This window comes from Cavia porcellus, unplaced genomic scaffold (genome assembly GCF_034190915.1).
Source record: "Cavia porcellus strain 051 isolate PalLab524CR breed Dunkin Hartley unplaced genomic scaffold, mCavPor4.1 scaffold_25, whole genome shotgun sequence".
NCBI lineage: Eukaryota > Metazoa > Chordata > Mammalia > Rodentia > Caviidae > Cavia > Cavia porcellus.
In genome coordinates, this window is record NW_026947508.1 from 30,352,525 (window position 1) to 30,375,567 (window position 23,043).

At 45.9% G+C, this 23,043-nt stretch overlaps 1 protein-coding gene and 1 long non-coding RNA gene across 3 annotated transcripts in view; one reads left to right on the top strand and one right to left on the bottom strand.

The window, feature by feature from the left end:
• The window catches only part of LOC134473016 (lysine-specific demethylase 4A-like), a 42,441-nt gene extending 23,320 nt beyond the window's left edge, over window positions 1-19,121 (top strand). Inside the window, exons 9-19 of one of the 2 annotated variants that reach the window (XR_010043100.1) lie at window positions 2,826-2,946; window positions 7,767-7,948; window positions 9,831-10,035; window positions 10,454-10,530; window positions 11,211-11,266; window positions 12,830-12,938; window positions 13,246-13,431; window positions 16,644-16,814; window positions 17,784-17,903; window positions 18,186-18,278; window positions 18,401-19,121. Coding sequence is in view for 1 of the 2 variants with exons in the window: in XM_063236109.1 (XP_063092179.1) it covers window positions 2,826-2,946; window positions 7,767-7,948; window positions 9,831-10,035; window positions 10,454-10,530; window positions 11,211-11,266; window positions 12,830-12,938; window positions 13,246-13,431; window positions 16,644-16,865 (1,158 nt within the window). In the remaining variant the exon portion in view is untranslated. Of the gene's footprint in view, window positions 1-2,825; window positions 2,947-7,766; window positions 7,949-9,830; window positions 10,036-10,453; window positions 10,531-11,210; window positions 11,267-12,829; window positions 12,939-13,245; window positions 13,432-16,643; window positions 16,866-17,783; window positions 17,904-18,185; window positions 18,279-18,400 lie in introns of those variants that run through there. The other variant, XM_063236109.1, reaches the window with a different exon arrangement.
• On the bottom strand, window positions 701-21,131 carry LOC134473018 (uncharacterized). The gene is made up of 4 exons (XR_010043101.1): window positions 20,431-21,131; window positions 6,727-18,631; window positions 2,775-4,718; window positions 701-1,799 (listed from the first exon to the last, which is right to left on the bottom strand). It is a non-coding gene; the product is annotated as an uncharacterized LOC134473018 (long non-coding RNA).
• Window positions 21,132-23,043: the final 1,912 nt, after the last annotated feature.

The window sequence follows — 23,043 nt, forward strand, 5'->3', positions numbered from 1 at the left end:
GTAACAAGTTACCACAAACTTAAGGCTTCAGACAACACATATTTATCACTTTACAATTCTTGGGTTCCTAAGTTCAGGACATTAACAGGAGCCATTGTCTCAGTTAACAAAAGAAAGCCAGCCAGCAAGTGTAAATATGTAAATGTGCTTTACTGGCTTGTGTAGGTTGGGTTATATGCTTCTAAATTCATTCACATGTTAACACCATCAAAGAAATTTGATAGAAACATGTCCAAGCTACTTGCAAAGGTGGGGCAGGTGGTTTGGGACTGGTTCAAGACTAGCCTAGACCAAACAGCTGGAGATGTAGCTCAGTGTAGAGCGTGTGTCTGGCATGTGTAGTATTATAATCCCAAATATTGAGTTTAGTCATCGTAAGTATTGTAATCTTCTTTCTAGTTTTACAGTCCAAAAGGTTGTATTTGTAATCCCATTGAGACGTCATTGGAATCCCAGCAAGTTAATTTTAATCTAACGCCACCAGTGCAACCCACGGCAAGAGTAAAGTCACCAGGACATGTTCCAAGTTAAGGGCAACCAAGGAGTCCTAGGTCCAGTCCTCATGAGGACATGGGGACAAAGGCCTTGATCCTAGACCTCTCCCAGAATTTATTATCTTGTGAAGAAGGGGGGTGGCTCAGGGGTGAGTGACAGTGAGCATGACAGGGATTAGGTGAGTAACTTGAGCTGGCCAGCCAGGTAGGAGAAAGGCATCTCTGTAAATTGCAGGGATTAAGATATGCAGAAGGATCAATTCACATAATCTAAGGTAGCAACTAAATTGTTGTGGAAGGCTATGGCTTTAGTTTTTGATATGTAAACTCTCATGCTCTGGGGAGTCATAGCCTCTTTACCTTGAGGCTCATACCCAGTTGACATTCCTGCAGCTGATTGGCTCTATCATCATATCTTTTACAGAGCACTATGCGAGGAAACAGGAGACTGACTGTTGGCTTTAGAGATTACGTACCAGTACCTGGCTAGCCTTATTTGCAATGTTTAGAGCCAGTTGAAGAGAGAAGAAAATACCATAGCCTGCTTTCTTCATATCAGTATAAAGAAATAAGTCTCGGGGGTTGGGGATTTAGCTCAATGGCCTAAGCACCTGCCTTGCAAGTAGGCGGTCATGAGTTCGATCCCCGGTACCGATCAAAAAATAAAAAAAAAAAAAGAAACAAGTCTCCCACTAACGAAAGTCGGAGTCACTGGGGTTGTTTCCCACATGTGGGGCCCTGAATTCAATCTCCAACATCACCAAAAACCCCCCAAAACAAAAACCATTGACAAATAAGGGTTTCTAGTGTGTTCTAGCCAAAGAACCCTTTAAATGAAGCCTTACTCATTTGAAGAATAGAAATGAAGAGCAAAGATCTTCTGGTTGGATGGGTGCGGTGCCCAGATCCTTTTCTGTTTATTCCAGGAGAAGCTCCTGGGGGACCTCCCTGATGCACATTTTTTGTTTGTTTTTTTGCCATCGTGGGGATCAAACCCAGCATCTCCTGTACATTAGGCAAGTGCTGTGCTGTTGAGCTACAAGCTGGCACTTTAGACAGTACATAATACTGCAAGTCTCACCGAGAGCTGAAAGTCTTCGTGGCCAGCAGTAGTAGCAGATTCCTAAAGCTTCACTTCATCTTGTTCCTACATTCTTGTTGCGTCACGTGGCTTCTGTGAACCCAGATCACATCCTGTCAGTGTATCAGTCATTTCTGAATGCCTGCCTTTTCCCAGCAGGCCTTTGTTTACCATAGGTGCTCAGTAGACATTGGTTGAATGGACTGGCAAGTGAGCACAGAAACCTGTTGGTAAAGTCTATTTTTAATTTTTCGGGTAAAGTATATATATGCCATGTACAGGCTCTGTTGAGTCTGTGAATGGCTTAGCGCAGTTTTTATTGTCTTGAAATCCCTAGTGGGGTCCTAAAGCCCTGGGGTATGGTTCAGTCACATAGGAGAGTCTTTGGGCCTAGGAACCTTCTCTGAAATAACACTGCAGTGCCATCCTTGTGTGTAGCACTCTGAGGCATTAATGTTTGTCACCACTGCAAAGTGGCCTCCCTCCAGGCCTTATTTCCTCACTTAATGAGTTTTACCAACGCTGTGTCTCCTAATGTCAGTATAACTGAGTTTTAAGTATGTTGACTAAAAAGAAATTCTTATGTAGTATCACTGAGCAATCCTATATGGCTTAAACCTAATTGTATTTGCTGTGGTGTTACATAAATGCAGTGTTAAGTCAGCCTACATTGCAGGTAGGCCAGAGTTTTAGATAATACTCTCCTGCTTGATATCTTGCCATGATTCACTGAGGAATAAACGAGATCCCTGAGAGCTGATCTCTGTGTAAGGAGAGAGAAACTGGTCTGTTTTTCTTGAAACAGTTGAGGTACCCCCACCCTTGTGGATGTCTGTATATTGCCCCTGGATGGCCCTGCTGCCTGCCACATTGTTTCAGTTGTTACTGTCTGGTCTAAGTAAGGGACAGCTGGGCTCTTTGGGGGCTCTCAAAGTGTCTCATGGCAACCAGCGAAGATCTGTGTCTTTCCTTTAGAGCTGGAACTGGTTTAGGTTTATTTTTGGTGTATTTGTTTAAGGCTGTTCCAGAACCCACACTTAGGTACAGGTTTTGCCTTAAAAATTTTAAGTTAGCCTGGTGTAGACTAGACTAGTTTGCATGGTACTGTCATATGGCTTTTGTGAAGACAGGTGTTTTTGTGTTTGGTTTTCTTTCTCTGTGCTTCTGTCTCTCCCTGTGTTTTTTTCTGTAACACTGACCTTCCCTGTATGCCAAGTTGAATTCACGTTGATGTCCTCTGCTTTGCCCAGGTTGCAGATGAATACATGTTTTCCCTGGAGGAGAATAAGAAGTCCAAGGGTCGCCGTCAGCCCTTAAGCAAGCTCCCGAGGCATCATCCGCTTGTGTTGCAGGAGTGCATCAGTGACGATGGTAAGTGGGGGTCTCCTCTCCATAAGGAGGAAAGCAGGCACCATCTGGGGCTTATAGGACATAACAAGGCCAAACAGATGGGTAAGAGCGGCCTTGTGGCGTGGCTGTTCTTCTAGATACTCCACATAGAGGAAGGATTTCCTTTTATATCTCATTTGCTCATCAGATTTCATTATTAGCTTAAGTATCATAGAAAATACCTGCTGCAGGATGACTGCATGCAGGTTCTTTCCTTTCTTGAGGCACAAGACTGACTTTTCAGGATAACAAGTTCTGTCAACCATGTCAAGACCATGTTGAATTTGTAGGTGCAAAACTAAGGTATGATAGTGGCGTCAGAGTCCTCACAGGGGAGTGATACAACTTACGGGCAAACTAAAGAAAGAAGAAATGCCAGTGTAGGCAGAGGGGCACCATGAGTCACCATGGTGAATAGAAACAGGAGTGTGTATCTGTGCAGATGAACTGTCCTCTGCTCGTTTGCTAGAATTCAAGGACACGATTAGGGACTGACTGAGGTAGGAGGAGTGGAAAAAGGTTGTGTCATGGGTCATGACCATGGTGCTTCGAGTGGAGACATTTTTCACAGGACTCGGGAGCCATTGAAGTATTTTAAGTAGAGAAGTAGAAAAGCAGATTGACATTTGAAAGATCACCCCTAGTGCTGGCTCCTTGGAGGATGCTTTGAAAAGACCATGGGCTTTCATAATGGTGTGTTTGAGATACGGTGATCTGAATAGGATGGCTTTGGTAGAAATAACAGAAGGGAATGTTGTATGGAGAAAGCTACCTGAATTTGTGCTGGGTGTTCTGTCTTTTTGAAATAAAGAAATTGAGCTAGGCATGATACACATGCCTATAATTCTAGCACTCAGGAGGCTGAGGCAGGAGTTTCTAAGGCCAGTCTGGAATCTTAGCACTCTGGGAGGCTGAAGCAGGTGGATTACAAGTTTAAGCCCAGCCTGGGCAACTGGTGAGCTCCTGTCTCAAAATTAAAACAACAACAAACATTATTTTTAAATAAGCAAAGGAATACATATCAGTGTGAAGGTCTGCAGTGCCAGATGTTGATACATGCACACACGCACACAAACGACTATGGATCTGTGAGAGTCATCAGTAAGAGCATGTTGATGGACTCCCTGGTTTGTAGTTGGAAAGTCCCCTGAGTTTGTACCCTAGTCTAGCTGGAGCTTCAGCTTCGTTGCATGAACCTTTCCCTTTAATGCTTTGATGTAACACAGATTGTAGAAAATTTGAAAAATCCCAAAAAGTTACCTGTACACGTATCCTCCATCCCTGGTTTTTCTAGACATATGTAAATTATGTCCATGTGTGTGTTTTTCCATGTATGTCTTTTTGACATAATGTAATTGAGCTAGCTGTTGTGGTGCATGCCTATATAACCATTCAGGAGGCAGGAGTTTAGACCAGTCTGAAGCACATAGCAAAACTGTCTTAAAAAAAGCAACAAAATAAATAAAAATAATAAAAGGATGTAATTCAGATTGTAATATAACCTCTGAATTTGTGACAAGAATGCTCAGATTTGGCTAGTTGAAGTGTTTGGAGACACTGTTTGCTGTGTCTGTATGTATTTGTCAATTACAGGAACACTGTCACTGTAAGTCTGTCTTACTGTCTACTTGGCTTTCAATACTTTCTTTATACATCCTTTGAACATTTGCTGTAGCTGGGTATGATGGTCCATGTCTGTAACCCCAGCAGTTGGGAGGATGAGACAAGAGGATTGCCATGAGTTTGAGGCCAGCCTGAATAAGAAAAAGCAAGTTAGTTGTAGTTGTCAGATTACTTCACTTTGATACACTAGTAGTAATCTCTTAAGGAGGACTGTCAAGTAAACAGGATGTTGTCATACCTAAAAAGCAGTAGCTCCAGTATATATATATATAGAGAGAGAAAGAGAGTAGGGAAATTTATTGGAGAAAAGCAGTGGGGAATAGGAATAGCTCCTGAGAGACAGGAGGAATCCAGAATAGTTGCTCTTTGTTTATTTTGTCTGTGAGACATTGGTTCAGGCTGGCCTTGGGCTCACCTTGTAGCCCAGGCTGGTCTCGAATTCGCAACAATTCTCCTGTCTCAGCCTCCCGAGTGCTGGGATTACAGGAGTGTACCACCACGCCTGGTTCTTTGGGATTTTTGAGACTGGCTGGACAGGCTGGCCTCAAATGTGTTCTTCTGCTTGTCCTGAGTGATGGGATTATAGCCAAGCCAGGCTCACACATTGTTTTTATTTTTTTCATCTTTTTGATACAGGGACTCGCTCTGTAATTTAAGCTGGCTTTGAACTCACTTTGTAGTCCTTCAACTTGGGTGATCTTAGTGCCTCAGCTTCCCAAGTGCTGGGATTACAGGTGTGTACCACCATACACATTGTATTTTTTTTTTTTTTTTATCGGTACCAGGGATCGAACTCATGACCGCCTGCTTGTAAGGCAGGCGCTTATGCTGCTGAGCTAAATCCCCAGCCCCTACACATTGTATTTTGAAGTTAGGTTTCTTTAGGCTTTTGAGTGCAGAGCTTGGTCCCCCCCAACAGAACAATATTTTCACTTGAGCCAGCGCTTGCAGTGAGCTGTACGTGGCTTAACTGCACGGCTTTGTGAAGTTCTGCATACAGAGTTATTGTTAGTGCGTGTTTTGCTTCACATCATCCAGTATTCACATGTGGAAATGATTCTGTCCACTTTTCACTATATGAGTAGAATGTATTGTCAGTGCGTTAAGTTTTTAGTTGATTATGAGCCTGTTTCTGTTTGTTCTGTCCTAGCTCAGTGACTCTTGTATGGCCCAAGGTAAAGAAACAAATCTCTGCTTGGGTTTTGGGCACCATGAACTGGATCTCAGTAATGGGTTTTTTGGGATTGATTTTACTGGTCTGTGTTGGCCTCCTTATGCTACAATGACTTTCACTGAAGCCACGCACAATGGCAGCTGCCACATCGCCTTAGATTAAACATGACTGTCTAGGCAGGGCAGAAAACGATTTGTCTGTGCTAAGCCCAAGTTGACAGAAATGAACAAATATGAGCACTTAGGACAAATCTGTCCATTTGAGTGTTCCTTGGACTGTTTGGCAAAATCCTCAAGGGCCAATTGGAAAGTGTTTTTGTCTAGGAAGAAATGAGATCATTGGAGTGGTTATTATGACAAGGGACTGTGCCACAAGCAGTGATTCTTGAGATACTTGTGGTAGGGTGGATATAGAGTTTCCTGTCCTGTGTTGCATGCTTTGGCCACATCTGACAAGGAAGTGGTTTCTAAATGCTACTCCCCCATACATAGGAGCACCTGGAGAAGCACTGTGACATTAGTTGCGTGTTTCTTTTTATTTTATTTATTTATTTTTTAAGACAAGGTCTCATTATGTAGTCTAGGCTGGCCTTGAACTTGCAGCATATTCCTGTCTCAGCCTCCTGAGACAACATTTTATTTTTTATTATTATTCCTTTATTTGTCTTTTTGAGACAGGGTCTCACTATGCAGTTCAGTCTGGCCTTGAGTTCACTTTGTAGCCCAGGCTGGGCTACAAACCCTGTAATGACCCTGCAACGATCCTTCTGCCTCAACTAAAAACTGAGTACTGTAGTTACAGATGTGTACCACCAAACCTGGCCTACATTTTATTTTGATAGTTACTTGTGCTTGTACCAAAGATCCCACACTCACTGTAGACTTTTACAGTTATTCTGGGTCTGTCTTACTCCTTTACCTTGAGTGCACTGGGACTTGGTAGGCTGTGCACCTTTTTTTACTTACATTTTGTTTTGTGAACCAGTGTGGTGATTTTCCTTTCAGCAGTTTGCTTAGTTCTTCCCCGGTCCCTGTGACATCTGCTAAGTGTGTCCCCTCTAAGCTAGTAAAGCCAAGGGCTGTGTCTGTCATAATGACCAGGAGTCTGTGAAGGAACAGAGAGTTAATGTTTTGGGCTTTATGACCCTTAGTGATTTCTGAGGCCATCACATTTTTGTTTTCCCCAACTGTTTAAAAATGTAAAAAAATTGTTGGTGCCCTGAGTGGGATAGATTTTGGTTCCTGCATGTTATGGCTGGAAACAAGGATTCACTGTGGCCATGTGACTCCGCCCTCCTCTGAGATATAGGCTGGAGGGACTGGGGTGCACTGCTTTAAAGAGGCAGGTGTCCTACAGGCTTTTCCAGAGGGAGCACTTGGCAGCTCCTGATGGAAGACCCTGGTTTAACAACTTTTAAGCTTTGCTAATTCGCTGTTATTTTCTTTCCCATTTCCCTTCAGTGCAACTGAAGAAAATCCATAAAAAGCAAAGGTTTAATATGCTGACCTTTTTTTTTTTTCTTTTTGCATTTTTATGTTTTGTTTTTGAAATAGGGTTTCACTACGCGTTCAGGCTGGCCTTAATTCACTTTGTAGCCCAGGCTAACTCAGCCTCCCAAGTGCTTTTACAGGTGTGTACTACCACGCCTAGCCATGCTAACATTTTTGATGGTTTCTGCCAAGAGAGTGCTTCATCTTGCTGCCTTTGGAGGAGGCAGAGGGTTGAATGTGGCAGCTGCGAGGGGGGCGGAGCAGGCGGAGTTCCCATGTAAGAGGAACAGTAGAGACCATGAGTCAGTCTCCACAGAGTGAGGAGTAAGGCAGGTCTCCCCACAACAACATTCCAGTGTTGAAGGAGTCTTATCAGACCGTCACTTCTACCTGTAGCCTTTATCGCTCCTAGGATCTGGTGTGGACCAGGATTCCTGGCTGAGTGCTCCTGCTCTCAAGGCAGAACCACATATGGTGTGCTTGGTATTGTGTTACATTCTTGTTTCTTCTCCTAGAGACCTCTGAGCAATTGACCCCCGAGGAGGAGGCTGAGGAGACAGAGGCCTGGGCCAAGCCCCTGAGCCAACTGTGGCAGAACCGACCCCCAAACTTTGAGGCTGAAAAGGAATTCAATGAGAGCTTGGCCCAGCAGCCCCCTCACTGTGCTGTCTGTATGATCTTCCAGACATATCATCAGGTAGGTTCACTTTATCCTGCCTTGACCCAGGACCAGCAGTCACTAGATTTGATTGTGGGTATGTAATTTGTCACTGGTACCCTTAGGTGAAGTACGTGTTTTCCTGGTGTTCTCTGCCTGATGGAAGTTGCTCAGTCTTCAGGCAGATGACCCTGAGTTAGAGATTTTCACTTGAAAATGGTCTGGAGACCATGTGGCTCAGGCTGTTTTGGGCACCAGTGCTAGTCACAATCTTGACTTTTCAGGGCTCTCTGTTTTTCCTAGCATCCTAGTCGGATGTTGTCCCTGCCAGGCAGTGTAGGATTGACCAGTCAGTGTAGAGGACCGTAGTTATTTAAGCACACTCTCACACACTCTGGGTGAAAAGCTAGATCTTGTCATGTTGGCTTCTTTATACCCGTTCCGTTGTGGATGTTGCTGGTGGCCAGAAATAACTAGGGTAAGGTGGAAGTAGAGGCCTGGATTGGAGTATTCTGGCGCAATTGAGAAGCAAAAATTATAAAATGAACAGGTTTATTGAGTTGAGGACGTGGAAAAGAGCACAGAACCCGTGGTGGTTGGGCTGTCTGCCTCGACTGGATACAGAGAAGCACAGAGTTATGAGAGCTATATGATTGCTGATCCGAAGTGGTGCACGGGATGGATAAAGATGACATGTGAGGAACCGATTGGAATTTTTTTTGTGTGCAAACAGCAAGGGGAGGTGCAATCAGGGCTGAAGAAGAAGCAGGAAGTGGTAAGCGTTCCCACTTTGGCCTTCCGTCACGGTGGACCACCGCCATAATTGTATAGTAATTTATACTAGGGTAAGAACCTTTCAGCGACAGGTAGAGAAGCACGGTTGCTGAACTCAGATGTGCCCTTCCCAATCTGGGACACTAAGGGCTTCTCTAGTAGATCAGTTAGGTGCCAGGTGACCAGCTCAGGCTCTGCTGGGACTTGGAAGTAAGCAAGCTATCACACTCTGGAGATTAAAGCAGCATGGCCGCTGTGAGTCTGGCAAGGCCCCAGTTTCATACGTGCTGAAGGATGGAACCTCAGACCAATACTTTTTTTGTTAGTAACTCACAAATTCTTTCTATTGACAGAAAAACAATACCAAAGAACTGTATATGCCGTTGTCAGTGAGCAAAGTGTCTGTTCTGGTTGTTACTTCCAACAGATTAAGTGGGGTGTAGTTTCATGAATGACTGGCACCCCAGTAGTGAAGTTAGTTAGCATGTGCTACCTATATAGAGTTTCACGAATGGCGTAGCCTTAGAGGTTAACATGTTTTTGGGCTCTCCCTCCTTGGAATAGGAATAATGTTGCCATCCAGTGGTAAAGCCAGCTGGTATTTGTAGTCAATATCATTTGCCGAGGGAGGTATGTGGATTTGATGTTCTTCTGGAGGGGCCCCTCAGCCAAAAACCACAGGTGGATCCCAGCCAGGTGACAGTGCTGCAGTCCTGGTGACTTGCTGACACAGAGTCTCAGAGGCAATCAGTGCTGGCCCATTAGCTGCACCTGTTCTGGGTGCTGTCCCTGAGTGAGGCCACCATGTGGTGCAGCACATAGGGGAGCCCACAGTGGCTGCTCCACTGGCAGCATCTCTGCATTTTATTACCATTTGGAGTAGGAAGACTGAAATCCCAGTTGTCTCTTACCTCGCTCCCTCTTCCCAGTTGTCCCCCAGGGGCCTTTGTTTGATGCTGCTGTGAGAAATTGAATTTGAGTCATTAGAGGTAACTTCAATTAGTAGCTCTGGGATAATGGTTATACACTTGGGAGTTGTAGCCATGGTCATATGAGTAAGAGACTCAGCTTTCTGCTGATGGAGAAGGTGGAAAGCTAAGAGCACAGGCGTGGGCTCACTGGTGTGCACTTTTTCTTCTTCCCTTAGGTCGAATTTGGAGGCCTTAGCCAGAACTGCGGAAATGCTTCGGAATTAGCCTCCCAAAAGCAGAGGACTAAGCCATTGATTCCAGAAATGTGTTTCACCTCAACTGGCTGCAGTACAGACATTAACCTGTCTACTCCTTATCTTGAGGAAGATGGTACCAGCATGCTAGTTTCCTGCAAGAAATGCAGTGTCCGTGTTCATGCTAGTGAGTGCTTCTTACCTTTTTCTTTATCTTATTTCAGGAACAGGGTCTGCTCACTGAATGTCCTTGCTGCCTGCTGACCTTTCCTTTCTTTAAGTGCACAGGCTGCTTATAAGTCCTTGGGGAGTTTGTTGTTGGTGATGAGTTTCTGCATGACTCGAAGCATCGGTAGTTTTACCAGTCAATTCTTCCATTGCACAGTTAGAGATAATCCACAGTAGATTAGACTCTGCTATACACTTGGTATTGCAGTTACTAATGAATCTGCAGCTCCTGTCTTTTTTTGTGATTGAGCCCTGGGGACTCTGATCTAGACTTCAGGGCTTTGGTAAGTTTTATTATCGTTGGGAGGAAAGACACGCATAGGCATATCCTGTTCTGACCTCTGGGTTTAATTTGCTCTTCTTGGTGTCTCTTTTAGGTTGCTACGGTGTACCCCCTGCAAAGGCTTCTGAAGACTGGATGTGTTCTCGGTGTTCAGCCAATGCCCTAGAGGAAGTAAGTATTGCCACACTCTTTCTGTGATCTCCATGAGACTTCGAATACGTTCAGGGTCAGGATCAGGCTGTTTTAGGCTAGACTTGATGTGCCCAGCAATCTACATAGGGCCCAGTACTAGTGATGTCAGTAATGTGAGAATAAGTCTAACATCACTGAAGAGTAGTTTCTGCCCATTTGCAGCAGGGCATGAATAGACCTGGAAGCTTTGTTCATTTCACTGAGCCAAGACCAAGGTGATTGTCTGTAACACCACTGAAGAGTTAACCATGGGGTTGGAGCCTCAGTATTGGGCTCAGATAGTTGATTTTGCAGATATCTCTTGATCGTCACCCCCAGAGCCTGGCAATAACCTGCCTAGGAAACAGTCAAGGCTCCATAAATCTTCCACTTTATACACAGAGCAGCTTTTGTAACTTGACTTACTGTTGTTAGGAACAATAACAACAAAGAGGATTATTTTAAGCAGATACTTGATGCACTTTGGCCCCAGTGGTCTCTGTATCCTATAGGGGCGTCTCTGCTTTATAAGGCTTATATTTTGAAGCCCTGCCTGTCATTATATTGCTTTCTTAGGTTGAGGTCAGAGCTGTCCACAAGAAATTAATGGAGATTAGATACGGTGTTATTGACTTGATGGTAACTGCTCCCCCGCCCCCCCCCTTTTTTTTTTTGGACAGGACTGTTGTTTATGCTCCTTACGAGGAGGGGCCCTGCAGAGAGCAAATGATGATAGGTGAGTTTTCAGACCCATTTCTTGGAATGCCCCTGCTCAACTCTGACGCAGAGTATAGCAACAGTGTGGGGCCATGACTCTTTTTCCTGAGCACCTGGTGAGGGTTTGGGAAGTGCATTGTGTGGAGTAGGGACAGCATTTTTGGAACTAATTTTAATAGTGGATTGCTGAGGGGAGCCAAGCAGTCCTGGATCTTTCCAGTTCTACTTTCCTTTAGTAACATCCTCTCTTGGGAGGAGCTGAGAATGGACTCAGAGAAGGGTATGGACACCTGAGATGGTGGTGCAAGGCCTTTGTGGGCTGGAGGTGGCCATGGGCATTGGGTAGTGAGGACTTTGCTACAGAGGAAACTCCCTAGCCCAGACCTAATGTTTAGAGATAATAGGAGTCCTGCAGCAAGAAAATGAGACACTTGAGAGATCAGCCATGCCACCTATAAATCTACAGAAGATTCTGGGCTTCTCAGCCATTGGGTTGCTCACTTTTATATAGTTGCATCTTTGTTTTTTGTGTCCTGTTTTATTTACTCCTGAGGCAGAAATGTAAGTTGCTGAGGTTTTTCCCCCATGAATACCGGGAAACTTTTTATAGGGTTGTGCATACAGGCAGCGGCATGCAGTGAATGAGTGTCCTGCCTCATGCTTGGCATGCTCTTTCTGATAGATGGCCCTTCTGCTGTCATTTACACTCATTTGAAGGCACTTGGCTGCCATTACTTGAAGTTACTGTGTTCCTCCCAGTTGCAAGATAGGGCTGGTCACAGTCTTCCTTCTTGGAGGTGAGATTTCTCTGTTGAAGCCTTTCACTGGTCCTTTTAATCCCTGTTCTAACCGCACAGGGCATGACAGCCCCATCAATACGGCTGACCGCTTCCATGTAGCATCAGTGTTATCTGTAGGCCTTCATGTGTCCTGATTTTTCTTTATTTTTTGCAGGTCTGGTGTTTGAACTCAGGGCCTTGTACATGTTAGATATATGCTTTAGCACTGTTCCATACCCCTCCCCTGATATTAAGAACTTTTACCAGCTTAGTTTTTATCTTGGTGCATGTCATCTCAAAATGCCCAGAACTTAATTTAATCCTCTGTGGATGTCTGTTGGGCAGACCTCTCATGGAAAGTGCGACTTGGGACAGATCTTAACGTCTGAATCCGCCTTAGATAAAGGGAGCAGAAAAGAGATTGTTTCAGCCTGGGAAAGAGTTCTGAGCAGAGACTAGGGGTTCCACAATACCGGCAAACTTGGTATGGTGAAGCTATTTTCCAGAAGTGCCTGGGTCCTCTGGGAAGAGAACCCTGTGACACTTGAGTTTATTCTCACCTCTGAAACCCACCACAGTCAGGTTCTGGTCCGACTTATTTTGCTACAGTTTTGAGGGAGCAGTGTAAGAAGTGTGATCCTACCTTAACCTGGGACAGTGCGGTGTGATATTTCTGGCTCTCACCTTCCTGGGCTTTGGGAACTTTGTGGAGGAAGTCATTGGTCATTGTGGGTGTGGGAGCCAGTGCTGTTGGAGGTCTATCCTAGAAAGGAAGACAGAGGTGACTGAGACCCTTTTGGCAGGTGGGTCCATGTTTCATGTGCTGTGGCAATTCTGGAAGCAAGATTTGTCAACATTGCAGAGAGAAGTCCAGTGGATGTGAGCAAAATCCCCTTGCCCCGCTTCAAACTGGTAAGTAAGAAGAGATGGGTTTGTGGATGCTTCCTAATTACCTTGTTTTTAGGTCTCCGAGTAGAGGGGGACAGTGTATATCTGCTTGGCCCTAGTTTTGTTCACTTTCTGGTTCTCACTCAAGTCAGATTACTTACTAAGGAGACCCATGATCAGTTGTGAGATTAGAATAGGCTGTATACCCTCATGTTTTAGGGGAGGGTTGGCTCTTTTTAACCTGGCTCAGTGCATTTGGGGAGTCGATCAATAAAAAAGGCTGGAATGTCTTTCCTGGAATCATTCATTGGTTTTCTGCTACTGTGTGTAGAAATGTGTCTTCTGTAAGAAGCGGAGGAAAAGAAACGCTGGCTGCTGTGTGCAGTGTTCCCATGGTCGGTGCCCAACTGCCTTCCACGTGAGCTGTGCCCAGGCTGCTGGAGTGATGATGCAGCCAGATGACTGGCCTTTTGTTGTCTTTATTACCTGCTTTCGGCATAGGATTCCCAGTTTGGAGGTAAGGGAGGGTGCCATTCTGGAATCCTCTTGACAAAGTGAAGACTCTCTTTCTCTGTGCTATCCATTTTTCATGCCAGCACATATTTCCTCAAGTAGTATGCTTGGTGGAGATCCTAATGAGTAAGTCATTAAGAGAAGACCTCAACTGTCTCTACTCCTGCTTTGGATTTCATAATGTAGTGGCACCAAACTGCTTCTGCGTGATTCCTTTGGATTATCTTTATTTGCTTGCTTGTCCACCAGGATAAACTCTTTGAGGGGAGGGCCCATATCTTTCTTTTGAGCAATACTAGAGATTGAACCTGGGGCCTTGCACTGAGCTGTTTCCCAGCCTATTTCTTATTTTAACACAGGCTCTTGCTAAGTTGCCCAGGCTGGGCTCAAAACTTGTGATGCTCTTGCCTCAGCCTCCCAGATTGCTGGGATTACAGGTGTGTACCACCATGCCTGGCTGAGGATCCGTATTTTATTACCCTGGATGTCCTTTTTATTTCATCTGGTGTCAGGGACATAGTAGAAGCTTTGTAAATATGAGAACTACTGGAGAGAACTGACAGTTTGCCATTAACTGATACTCACTAGGGGTTTATGTAGTTCTTTGATGAAGTATAGGGAGATACATGGAATGTGAGGTAGTAGAGTTAGGAAAGAGTCTGGGTCGAAGCTGGCATTTGAAGTGGTTCTTAATAAGAAATTGTAAGCAGAAAAGGCTTGGCTTCAGAAGCACAAGATCAAAGCTTAAAAAATGCACATACAAGACTGGTTCTAGAACCGTAGCAGGGGATCGGAACTGAGAGGAAAGCAGCACTAAATAATGAAGATTGTGCTGCACTTTACTACTCTTCTGTTGGATGACTTTCTTCGGTGTTAAGGTTTTAAAGCATAGGGCCAGGGTTTAGTTCAGCAGTGTTAGTGCCTAGCTGGCAAGCGTGACGTTGTGAGTTTAATCCCCGGTTCCCCCTGCGCATGCACGCGCGCGCGCGCACACACACACACACACAAACAAAAGATTTTAAAGTATGTGTCTGTGTGTGCACATGCATGTGGTATCAGGGATTGAGCCCAAGGCCTTCAGCCTGCTAGGCAATACTCGGCCACTGAGCTATATCCCTAGTCCAGTTTAAAATTTTCACATAGAATCTGGGATTGTTTAGGTTGGCCTTGAACTTAAAAATTCCTGCCTCAGTCCTCTGTGTAGTTAGGATTATACGTATGTGACACCATACCTGGCTTGCAATTTCTGAGACAGGGTTTCACTACTAAGTTTAGGCTGGCCTGGACCTCAGTTAATAGGCCAGTCTGGTTTGAAGTCATGGCAGTCGTATGCCTCAGCCTCACAAGTGTTGCAATAACATGGGTGTACCACCACATCCAGCTTGTGTTTAAAATTTTTAAAATTTCCTTTTTATGTATTTTCCTTTTGTATTTCCTTCTTTTGATGGTGGTGGTACTGGGGTATACTAGGGATTAAACCCAGGGCCTTTGTAATGAGCTACATCCCCAGCCCTTTTTATTTTGAGAGGAGGTACTGTTATGTTCTCCAGCTGGATTTGAACTTGAGATACTCCTGCATCAGCCTCCAAAGTGTTGGAATTACAGGTGTGTGCCTCCATGCCCAGTTGAACTATATTTTTAAATTGTGATTCTGGTAATGGCTCTAAGAGTGATTCAGAAATCAGAAATTGAGGCAGTGAAATAATTTAGCCTAAGAGAGAGTAAGTTTTGAAATCGGAATACGTAGGCAAACCTTTGAGGTATGCTGCTCTCTGAGTACTCCAAACTAGGAAGCCCTCGGGTTGCAGTCAGCAGCCACACAAGGTGGGAGGAGGCTCCACCATTGAGTAACAGGCTAATAGAAGAGACTTTCCCCATTGTGGTGAGCACGATAATCAAGGAAGAATGTGTTAGGAGCCAGTCTAGAGGAGAGAGTTTTGCACTCTGCTGTTGAGATCACAGAACAGACCTCAATAGTTGCCTGGATTTTCCTTTTTCATGAAACCATTTTATGATCATAAGAGGTGGTTGTCAGACATATGGGTAGTACCTTAGGGAAATGGAGAAATGTTCAGTGTGAAAACAAAGCTTTGGAGGAATAAAGGTCTAAGTTATGATCAAGGCCCACCTCTGGCAGATAAATTCATTTGGCAATGGAACAGGATTGTTTCATGATTATCAGTAGTTGATATACTTCGTTTGGTAGCTGTAGACTGCTGATGCTGAGAGGTAACTGGGGTATTGCTGAATATTTCTTTGACTGATTTATTGTTTTAAGTATTTTTTTAAGCACCTGCTATGTGACAAGCAGTTCTAGATGTTAGAAGTTGACTAGTGGAAAAGAGAAGAAAGTCCTTGCCCTCATAGAGTATATGTGAGGTGCATATGCTATAGCTGAAAGATACACACAGGAAGCTAGTAGTACACAGTGTATTAGACAGAACTGTGGTGGATAAAGAGGGTAGAGGAGTGGACAGTGAGTAATTTTGTCAGTGATGAATCTTGAGATGTGAGGAGACCAGGGAGCAAATAACTGGGGAAGGCATCTCAGGTAGAATAGCAGTACAAAGGCCCTGGGCTGGGATCTACGTAGCGTGTATATTGAGAACTGTGGCTGGAGTAGAGTACTTGGGCAGGTTATTGGAAGTGTTTGGCCGTGAGCCTAATACATAGTTTCTGATACCATTGCATCAAGGAGTTCATAAGGAGTAATCTGAATTGAGGGCACCATAGATAGCAGGGCCCTTATAATGGGAAGTAGGTTGTTGCAGATAGCTGAGAACATTCATCAAACTTCAGTCTCTGTGTCCTGTCCCTGAGGGTAGGGCTAGTGCTCAGCTTAGAGTGTAGCAATGCTTGGGGCCAAGGCCTCTGGTCCCATGAGTCTACTCTGAGACTCTGATAGGTAAGAGTAAGCCATGTACATTGTGGGTACGATTTGGTTGGGTCCAGGGAAGTCACAGGGTATATTTATGCAGAAGGACCAGTTCCGGGTTAGAAGCTCAGGGGAAGTGAAATTTATGTAGGCGAATATGACACTGGCTGGGATGTGGGTATGTGGAAAGAAATGATTCAGCTCCTGTTTCTTCTCTCCTTGTTAGCTTTTTATTCTGACGCTTATCTTCTTTGGATAAAGGGGAATGCATTGATTTTGGTTCTTGTTTGCCAGACCCATGAGTACAATGTGTAAATAACCCAAGCCTCTGTTTCTTTCAGCGTGCCAAAGGGGCCTTGCAGAGTATTACTGCTGGCCAGAAGGTCATTAGCAAACATAAGAATGGGCGCTTCTACCAGTGTGAAGTGGTCAGGCTCACCACTGAGACCTTCTATGAAGTCAATTTTGATGATGGCTCCTTCAGTGACAATCTGTATCCTGAGGACATAGTGGTAATGTCTGCAAGCAGCTTCTCTGGCAGTTTGGGACTTAGGAGTTTCTAGGCCTAGTTGGTAGACTGCCTGTGGGTATGCTTGCCTTTATTAATAGGTCCTGTGAGTTCTTTAATTTTCCCTAAAAGACATTTATACTGGTTTTTCCTTGCAAGGAAAACTGTGCTAATGGGTTACTGTGCTCCCCCTAAAATTTCATGGGAATCAGTATTTTCTCCAGTTCTCTAAACTACACATGTTTTGGCCAGACTATCCTGAAGGCACCTAATAGAGTGGAAAAAGCCCATTCTTTAGTATCAAATTGTGCACGTTTTGCTGTTCCAAAAGATGTATGACTTTTACAGAACTATCCAGCTATTTTTTCTACCATGCCATCTTAGCAGATGTAGAATCTGCTCTTTGCTATTTACAGTTGAGGGCTTTGGGGCTAAGGAAAAACTGGTGGGAACCTCGCTAGGCCATCTTCTTCCAGGCCTGTCATTTCATTCAACCATCACTGATTGTGCACCACACCTTAAGCTGGGATATAGTTGAACAGTCATTTTAAAGTATCCTTTTCTAGGAGTAAAGGTTCTAATGTATTGTGCCATGACCCATCGTAGGTAACTACTTTTTGTAACTTACCTGTGTTTTAAAAACACCGTTCTTAAATTCTGAGTAAATTTCTAGCATTTCTTTATGAAGAGTTGTAGAAAACAGGTGAGTGGATGTGAAGATCACTGATTTTGGCACTTAGCTCCTATGCTTACTGAGTTTGCTAAATTCATTATGCCTGTTCATTTTGTCACCTAGAATCAAGATAAGAGATACAGGGTAGACTCTGATTTGCAAATAACCTTTCAGCCCAGAGTAAGTAGTCTATAGGAATGTCAAAGCGGAAGCATAATCTATAACTTATTTTTCCCTGAGTAGATGTCAGTTACCATTGTGCTGAAGTGGACCTTTCATTGTCCTTTTTTCTTTCTTCAGAGCCAGGACTGTCTCCAGTTGGGTCCTCCTGCTGAAGGAGAAGTGGTCCAAGTGAGATGAACAGATGGCCAAGTCTATGGAGCTAAATTTGTGGCTTCTCACCCCATCCAAATGTACCAGGTAGTCAAAGGTTCCTGTTAGGAGTGCGTGATAGTCAATTCATTCAGTGTTGTCTCTTGGGTCAGGTGATTCTCTGCTTTTCAAAGAACTACTATAGGTTGGTAATAAACTTTGTAGAGCTAGCTCTGTCCTACATCTAGTTTCCTAGTGTGCGGAAGTGGCAGTCCTTATTACTTCAGTGCTGTAGTGATTTCCTTTGGATGAAGAAAACTGCTATTTTCATGGGGTAGACAAGGGAAACTCCAAGGTACCCTAGCCCAAAGGTCTTTGTGTCACTGGCAGGTGGAGTTTGAGGATGGCTCACAGCTTGTGGTTAAGAGAGATGATGTGTATACACTGGATGAAGAGCTTCCCAAAAGAGTCAAGTCTAGACTGGTGAGTGTGTTTTGTGTGCCATTGGATCCCAGGAGCAGGAGGGAACAGAGCTGGGGCATGTCACTTTTTCTCCCTTGGGAGAGTTGGCTATAAAGTTATTTGGTTTCCCTGTTCTTCTGCAGTCAGTGGCCTCAGACATGCGCTTCAATGAGATTTTCACGGAAAAAGAGGTGAAGCAAGAAAAGAAACGGCAGCGGGTCATCAACTCTAGATACCGGGAAGATTATATAGAGCCTGCACTGTACCGGGCCATCATGGAGTAGGTGCTTCCAGCGTCCAGCAGGTTCCCAGCCATGGAGGCGAGAGCGCTCTGGTGTTCCACAGCACAGCAGACACACAGAACTCTGAAGTCTCTAAAAGTGAAGTTGTAAAAAGAAAAGGAATGAAATCTTCGACCCCATCACCTTCTTAATCCGCCCTCTTCACATTCTGCCCTAGTGAAAGGACAAGCCATTTTGGGACATGTGGCAGCAGCTGCTGATCTCTCAGCTGAGAGGCTGAGCACTGGAATGCTGTGGCTGTACTGACCCAGGTTCCAAAAGGAGTCAACTGTGCCAGTTGGGCAGATTGCCCTGCTCCTGGCCTAGGACTTCGTTTCCTACCAATTAATCACCACCCTCTAGGCAGAGGTGCTGGTACTTTCCCGATTCCTTTTGTATTTATATGTGTGTGTGTGCTCGAGTGTGTGCGTGTGTGTGGGTGTGTGTGTGTGGTCTGGATCAGCTTCTGCAAGCCCCTGGCCTTTACTTTCTTCCTTGCCTATGCAGGGCAAACAAAATGTGAAATTCTGTTCTCGGCTAAGCTGAGTAAAGGCCCCTGGGAGTTGGCTGGAGGTGGATGTGACATCTGTCTAGGCCTGGAATGGCCCCAAGAGAATGCTGGCAGAGCTGCAGTATTGAGATGCTAAGGAGTTGATGCCATCTCTTTGTCCTCCTTTGAAGGAGAACATAGGGGTAACATGGTCATGTTACCCACAACATTCTAGGGGACAGAGCTTCAGTGGCACAGTATTAGAGGGTGTGGGTGGGGAATACCCTCAAGGGAGGACTTTAATGATGGAAGCAGGCAGAGCCTGGTGGGTGAATCTGTTAAAAGAAAATTGCAATCATGCAAGGGCAGGGAGGGTTAGGATGAACTGGGGCCACTGGAGGCCAAGGGCAATTATAGGTATGCCCTTGGTCTGGGGGGTGGGTGGGAGGGGCTTGATTTCAGGGTGGGGGGGTGGGATAAGGGAGCAATACTGAGGGGGTTAAACAGGTTTTTGCTCCTCACAAATTTGTTTGCCTGGGCCCGGGATTGGAGGGGGGTCACAATTATTCCCTATGTATACAAGAAACAAATTTATAATTCCCCTTTTTTTGTTACGTATGAACGCTATAAACCAAATTATTTTGAAAACTGGTGCATCACCTTGTCCTTAGCAATAAAGTATGTTGAGCAGACGATTGGTTGTGTCTGCCCCAAGGAGCCCACAGGGCCCAGGGTCAGGCAGGGGTGTATCCAGAGTCATAGGCTCTGGAGAGGGCTACTATGTATCTTAAGAATCAGTCAGGCCTAGAAAGAGACAAAGTATGGTGAGTTATGAAAGAAGGGCCCTTCTGGCTAGGATCACCTTTTTGCTTCCCCGGTTTTATAGATGGCCAAGAGAAGGTAATGGGAAGGACCAAACCACTCTGAGTCATCTCAACATTGAACTCTCACTTCCATTCTATCTGATTTATCTTTACTGAGCTATGTCTATGCGAGCTTCCACACACATTATGGAACTAATTGAAAGGAAAGAAAGTGTTAGTGCTTGAAGACCAAGCAACTTATCCCCCAGTGATGTCCTAAAGCTGCTTGCTGAGCTACCTGTGGTTCCTTAAGAAGCCTGCCTATTGGGTCTCTGAGGGCTGAGTAGTTGAGTGTAGGGGTGCTTTGGGATAGAGAGGAGCAGTGGCTGCAGGATTAGAAGAGGCTTGGGTCAGCTCACTCAGTACTTTGTGTTCCTGGGCTTTGGGAGGTGGTTGCCACTTGGTACAAACTGAGGGGAATGGAGGAGCAAAAGATTTCAGATATGCTGTTTTTAACACTACTTGGGCCAAGAAAAGAAAGTTGACACTTATGTGGGATTTGGGGGCTTCTGGTGAGGTCGGGCAAGGCCAGGACTTACTGGTTTGATGACTGGGTCCCAGGCCTCTCCACTGGCCTTATTATAGCCTACAGCCTTGCTTTAGAACCTACAGGGCAGGCTGCCTGATCGAATCCCAACTGAGACATTTTATTTTTTGACGAGGTATCGCTGTGTAATTAAGAGTGGTCTTGCCTTGAACTGCTGTACTCCTGCCTTAGCCTCCGGAGCGCTGGGATTACAGGTTTGTGCCGCTGTGACTCTCCCGCTGTGCGGCAGAGACTTTTAAGCCAGCCATTTTTCTAAAAAGGTTGCAATTTTAACTTGTGGCAGTGTAATGTCCTTTAGGAGACCCAAGCTCAAAGAGGTGAGTGATAGGGCTTTCCAACTCACAAAACGCTGTCGGGACTGGGTACAGGACCTGAACATCCTACAAGCCTGCTGCTCTATTACTGAGTCACACGGTCATCCTTGTCCTGTGGTTCCCTCTCGCTGCCAGTACAGTCAGGCCCAAACAAAGGCCGCATCTTAGGCGAGTTCCCCCCAAAATATGTTTGCCAAGGTTAACAGCCTTCCTCTAATAGGGTGAGGTCTTAGGGTTGGTATCCAAAAGTGGCAGAAATCCATCCTTAAATTGTATCAGTGTATCACCAGGACTCAGTTGCTGGAATGAGGGAAGCAGAGTAGGAGAGAGAAGAGGACTCTGGAATTGCAAAATTAAGCAGTTGAGCAGGGTTAACTAGTGCACCCACCGAGTATCGAGGTTCTAAGTTGGTGACAGACGCCGGCGGCCTAGATGCCCATACCCTCGTACCCCGCGGGACTGCGCAGACACGTTAAAAGTCCGGAAATCCGGAGCCCTGGGCCTCAGCGGCCCGGTTGGCTCTCCCGCCTTGAGGACTAGGAGGGGCGTATACCGGCGGGGAATCACCGTGGCCAATCTACATTTCTGTGCCCCAAGTTTCGACAAGGAGCTCGCGAAGACGCTGGGTCCTCGGGAAGGCCTGAGCGCCCTTCCTGCTTTGCAATCGGCGGGAAGCTTCCTGGGCCGAGGGGACGGGAGCTGGGTGAAGGAGCAGCACTTGTACCTCTTGCGGCACATCCTCGGCGCGCCCGGAGGAGGCCAGGCGGAGAGCTCCGGGCTCCAGCGCCTTTTTGGGCCGTCCGCCTCCACGCCCGCCCTAACTGCGGCGCAGCCCACATTGGTTACCCCAGCGGCCCGTCCGGCCCCCGCACGCCTATTGGCGGCCGAGGCCCGACCCCCGACGAGGGCTCCGAGGCGGAGAGCCGGATTGGTGGTCCCATCGTCCCGGGTCGCAGTCGCACGCTCCGCCCGCCGCTGCGTCCCCACTATGGCGGCGCCCATACAGTCCAGCGCTTCGTGGGCGCCAGCCGGGGTTCCCCGCGGCTGTGGCCGCTGCCTGCGCCTTCCTCCCTCGCTTGGGGCTGGGCGCTGCCTCTCCCCGGCCTGCCTCTCGGCTGCGGTAAGCACTTGTCCCGTGCGCTTATGGGCGCGACTGGGATCGCGGATGAGGGCTTGTCGCCTCGCCCCTCCCCCAGGCCGGGTCTGGGGATGGACCGATGCCGAGCCCGCGCTCCTGTGCCGAGAGCGACCTGGCGGCGTGGCCCAGGGGTCGGCCTGGGTTTTGCACGACCTCGTGGTGTGGGGCCGCTAGGCCTAGGAGCAAGGCCGGCCAGGCGGGGGCCAAGCAGTCCGAGCTTGCCCGCTTGCGGGATCTCGCGGCGCCGCGACCCTTGGCGCAGAGGAAGGACGCAGTCCTTCGGGCATTGCTGTGGGAAGACGGACAAGTTTAGGGAGTCAGCCTTGCGAGCTTAGCGGCTGTCATTGCTTACTGCTCTGTCAGGAGCTAGGTCTTCAGAGGCGACAGGGGGCAGTTTGATTGCCAAGTACTCTTCCTTTCTATCTGGAGCTTTCTTCTCATTGTCTTCTCCTCGGCGATCTGGTTTGCAAGAGTAAACATGTTCGGGAAGAGATTGCGTTTGGTTAGGAGACTGCGTGTTTAGTATGTTAAATTCCTTTTTTACACCGGTACCCGTTTTTCTCATTCTGTTTTTTGTTTTTGTCACATAGGAGGGAGGGATCAATGAAGTCAGCTGTTGTCTTAGGAAATAAAGAATATTTACAGATTGTTCTGTGACACGACACTTCTTTGGGTGTGTGTGTGTGTGTGTGTGTGTGTGTGTGTGAGATGGGATCAAAACCAGGACCTCAAACATAACGTGGCAAGCACTCTCCCACTGAGATACACGCTCAGCCCAATTTCAGTATTTTGAGTTCTATAATGTTGGACATGAAGGATAAAAGAAACACTAAGTTACTGAAAGTAAGTCTTCATGACAATTTAGATTGTTTCTAAGTCAGAATCACTTTGGAATGATGATCACTGAACTGTTTGATATGTCTTTAAGTCAGCAGTGAGGGAATTGAAAGGAAGCTGTTATAGAAGTTGGTGACCCAATGGTAGCTTCAAATAATCTCTTGAAGTACTAATTGAAGTGGGTTCGTTAGTGGTGTAGGAATCTAAGCAGCCAAATTGATAAATTTGGAATTGTATTAGCTGTGCTCAGCTGGAGCCCTGTTTTAGAGTCCAAACGAATGGCACCGAACTAAAAGGTTACAGGGCTTTTGAAACA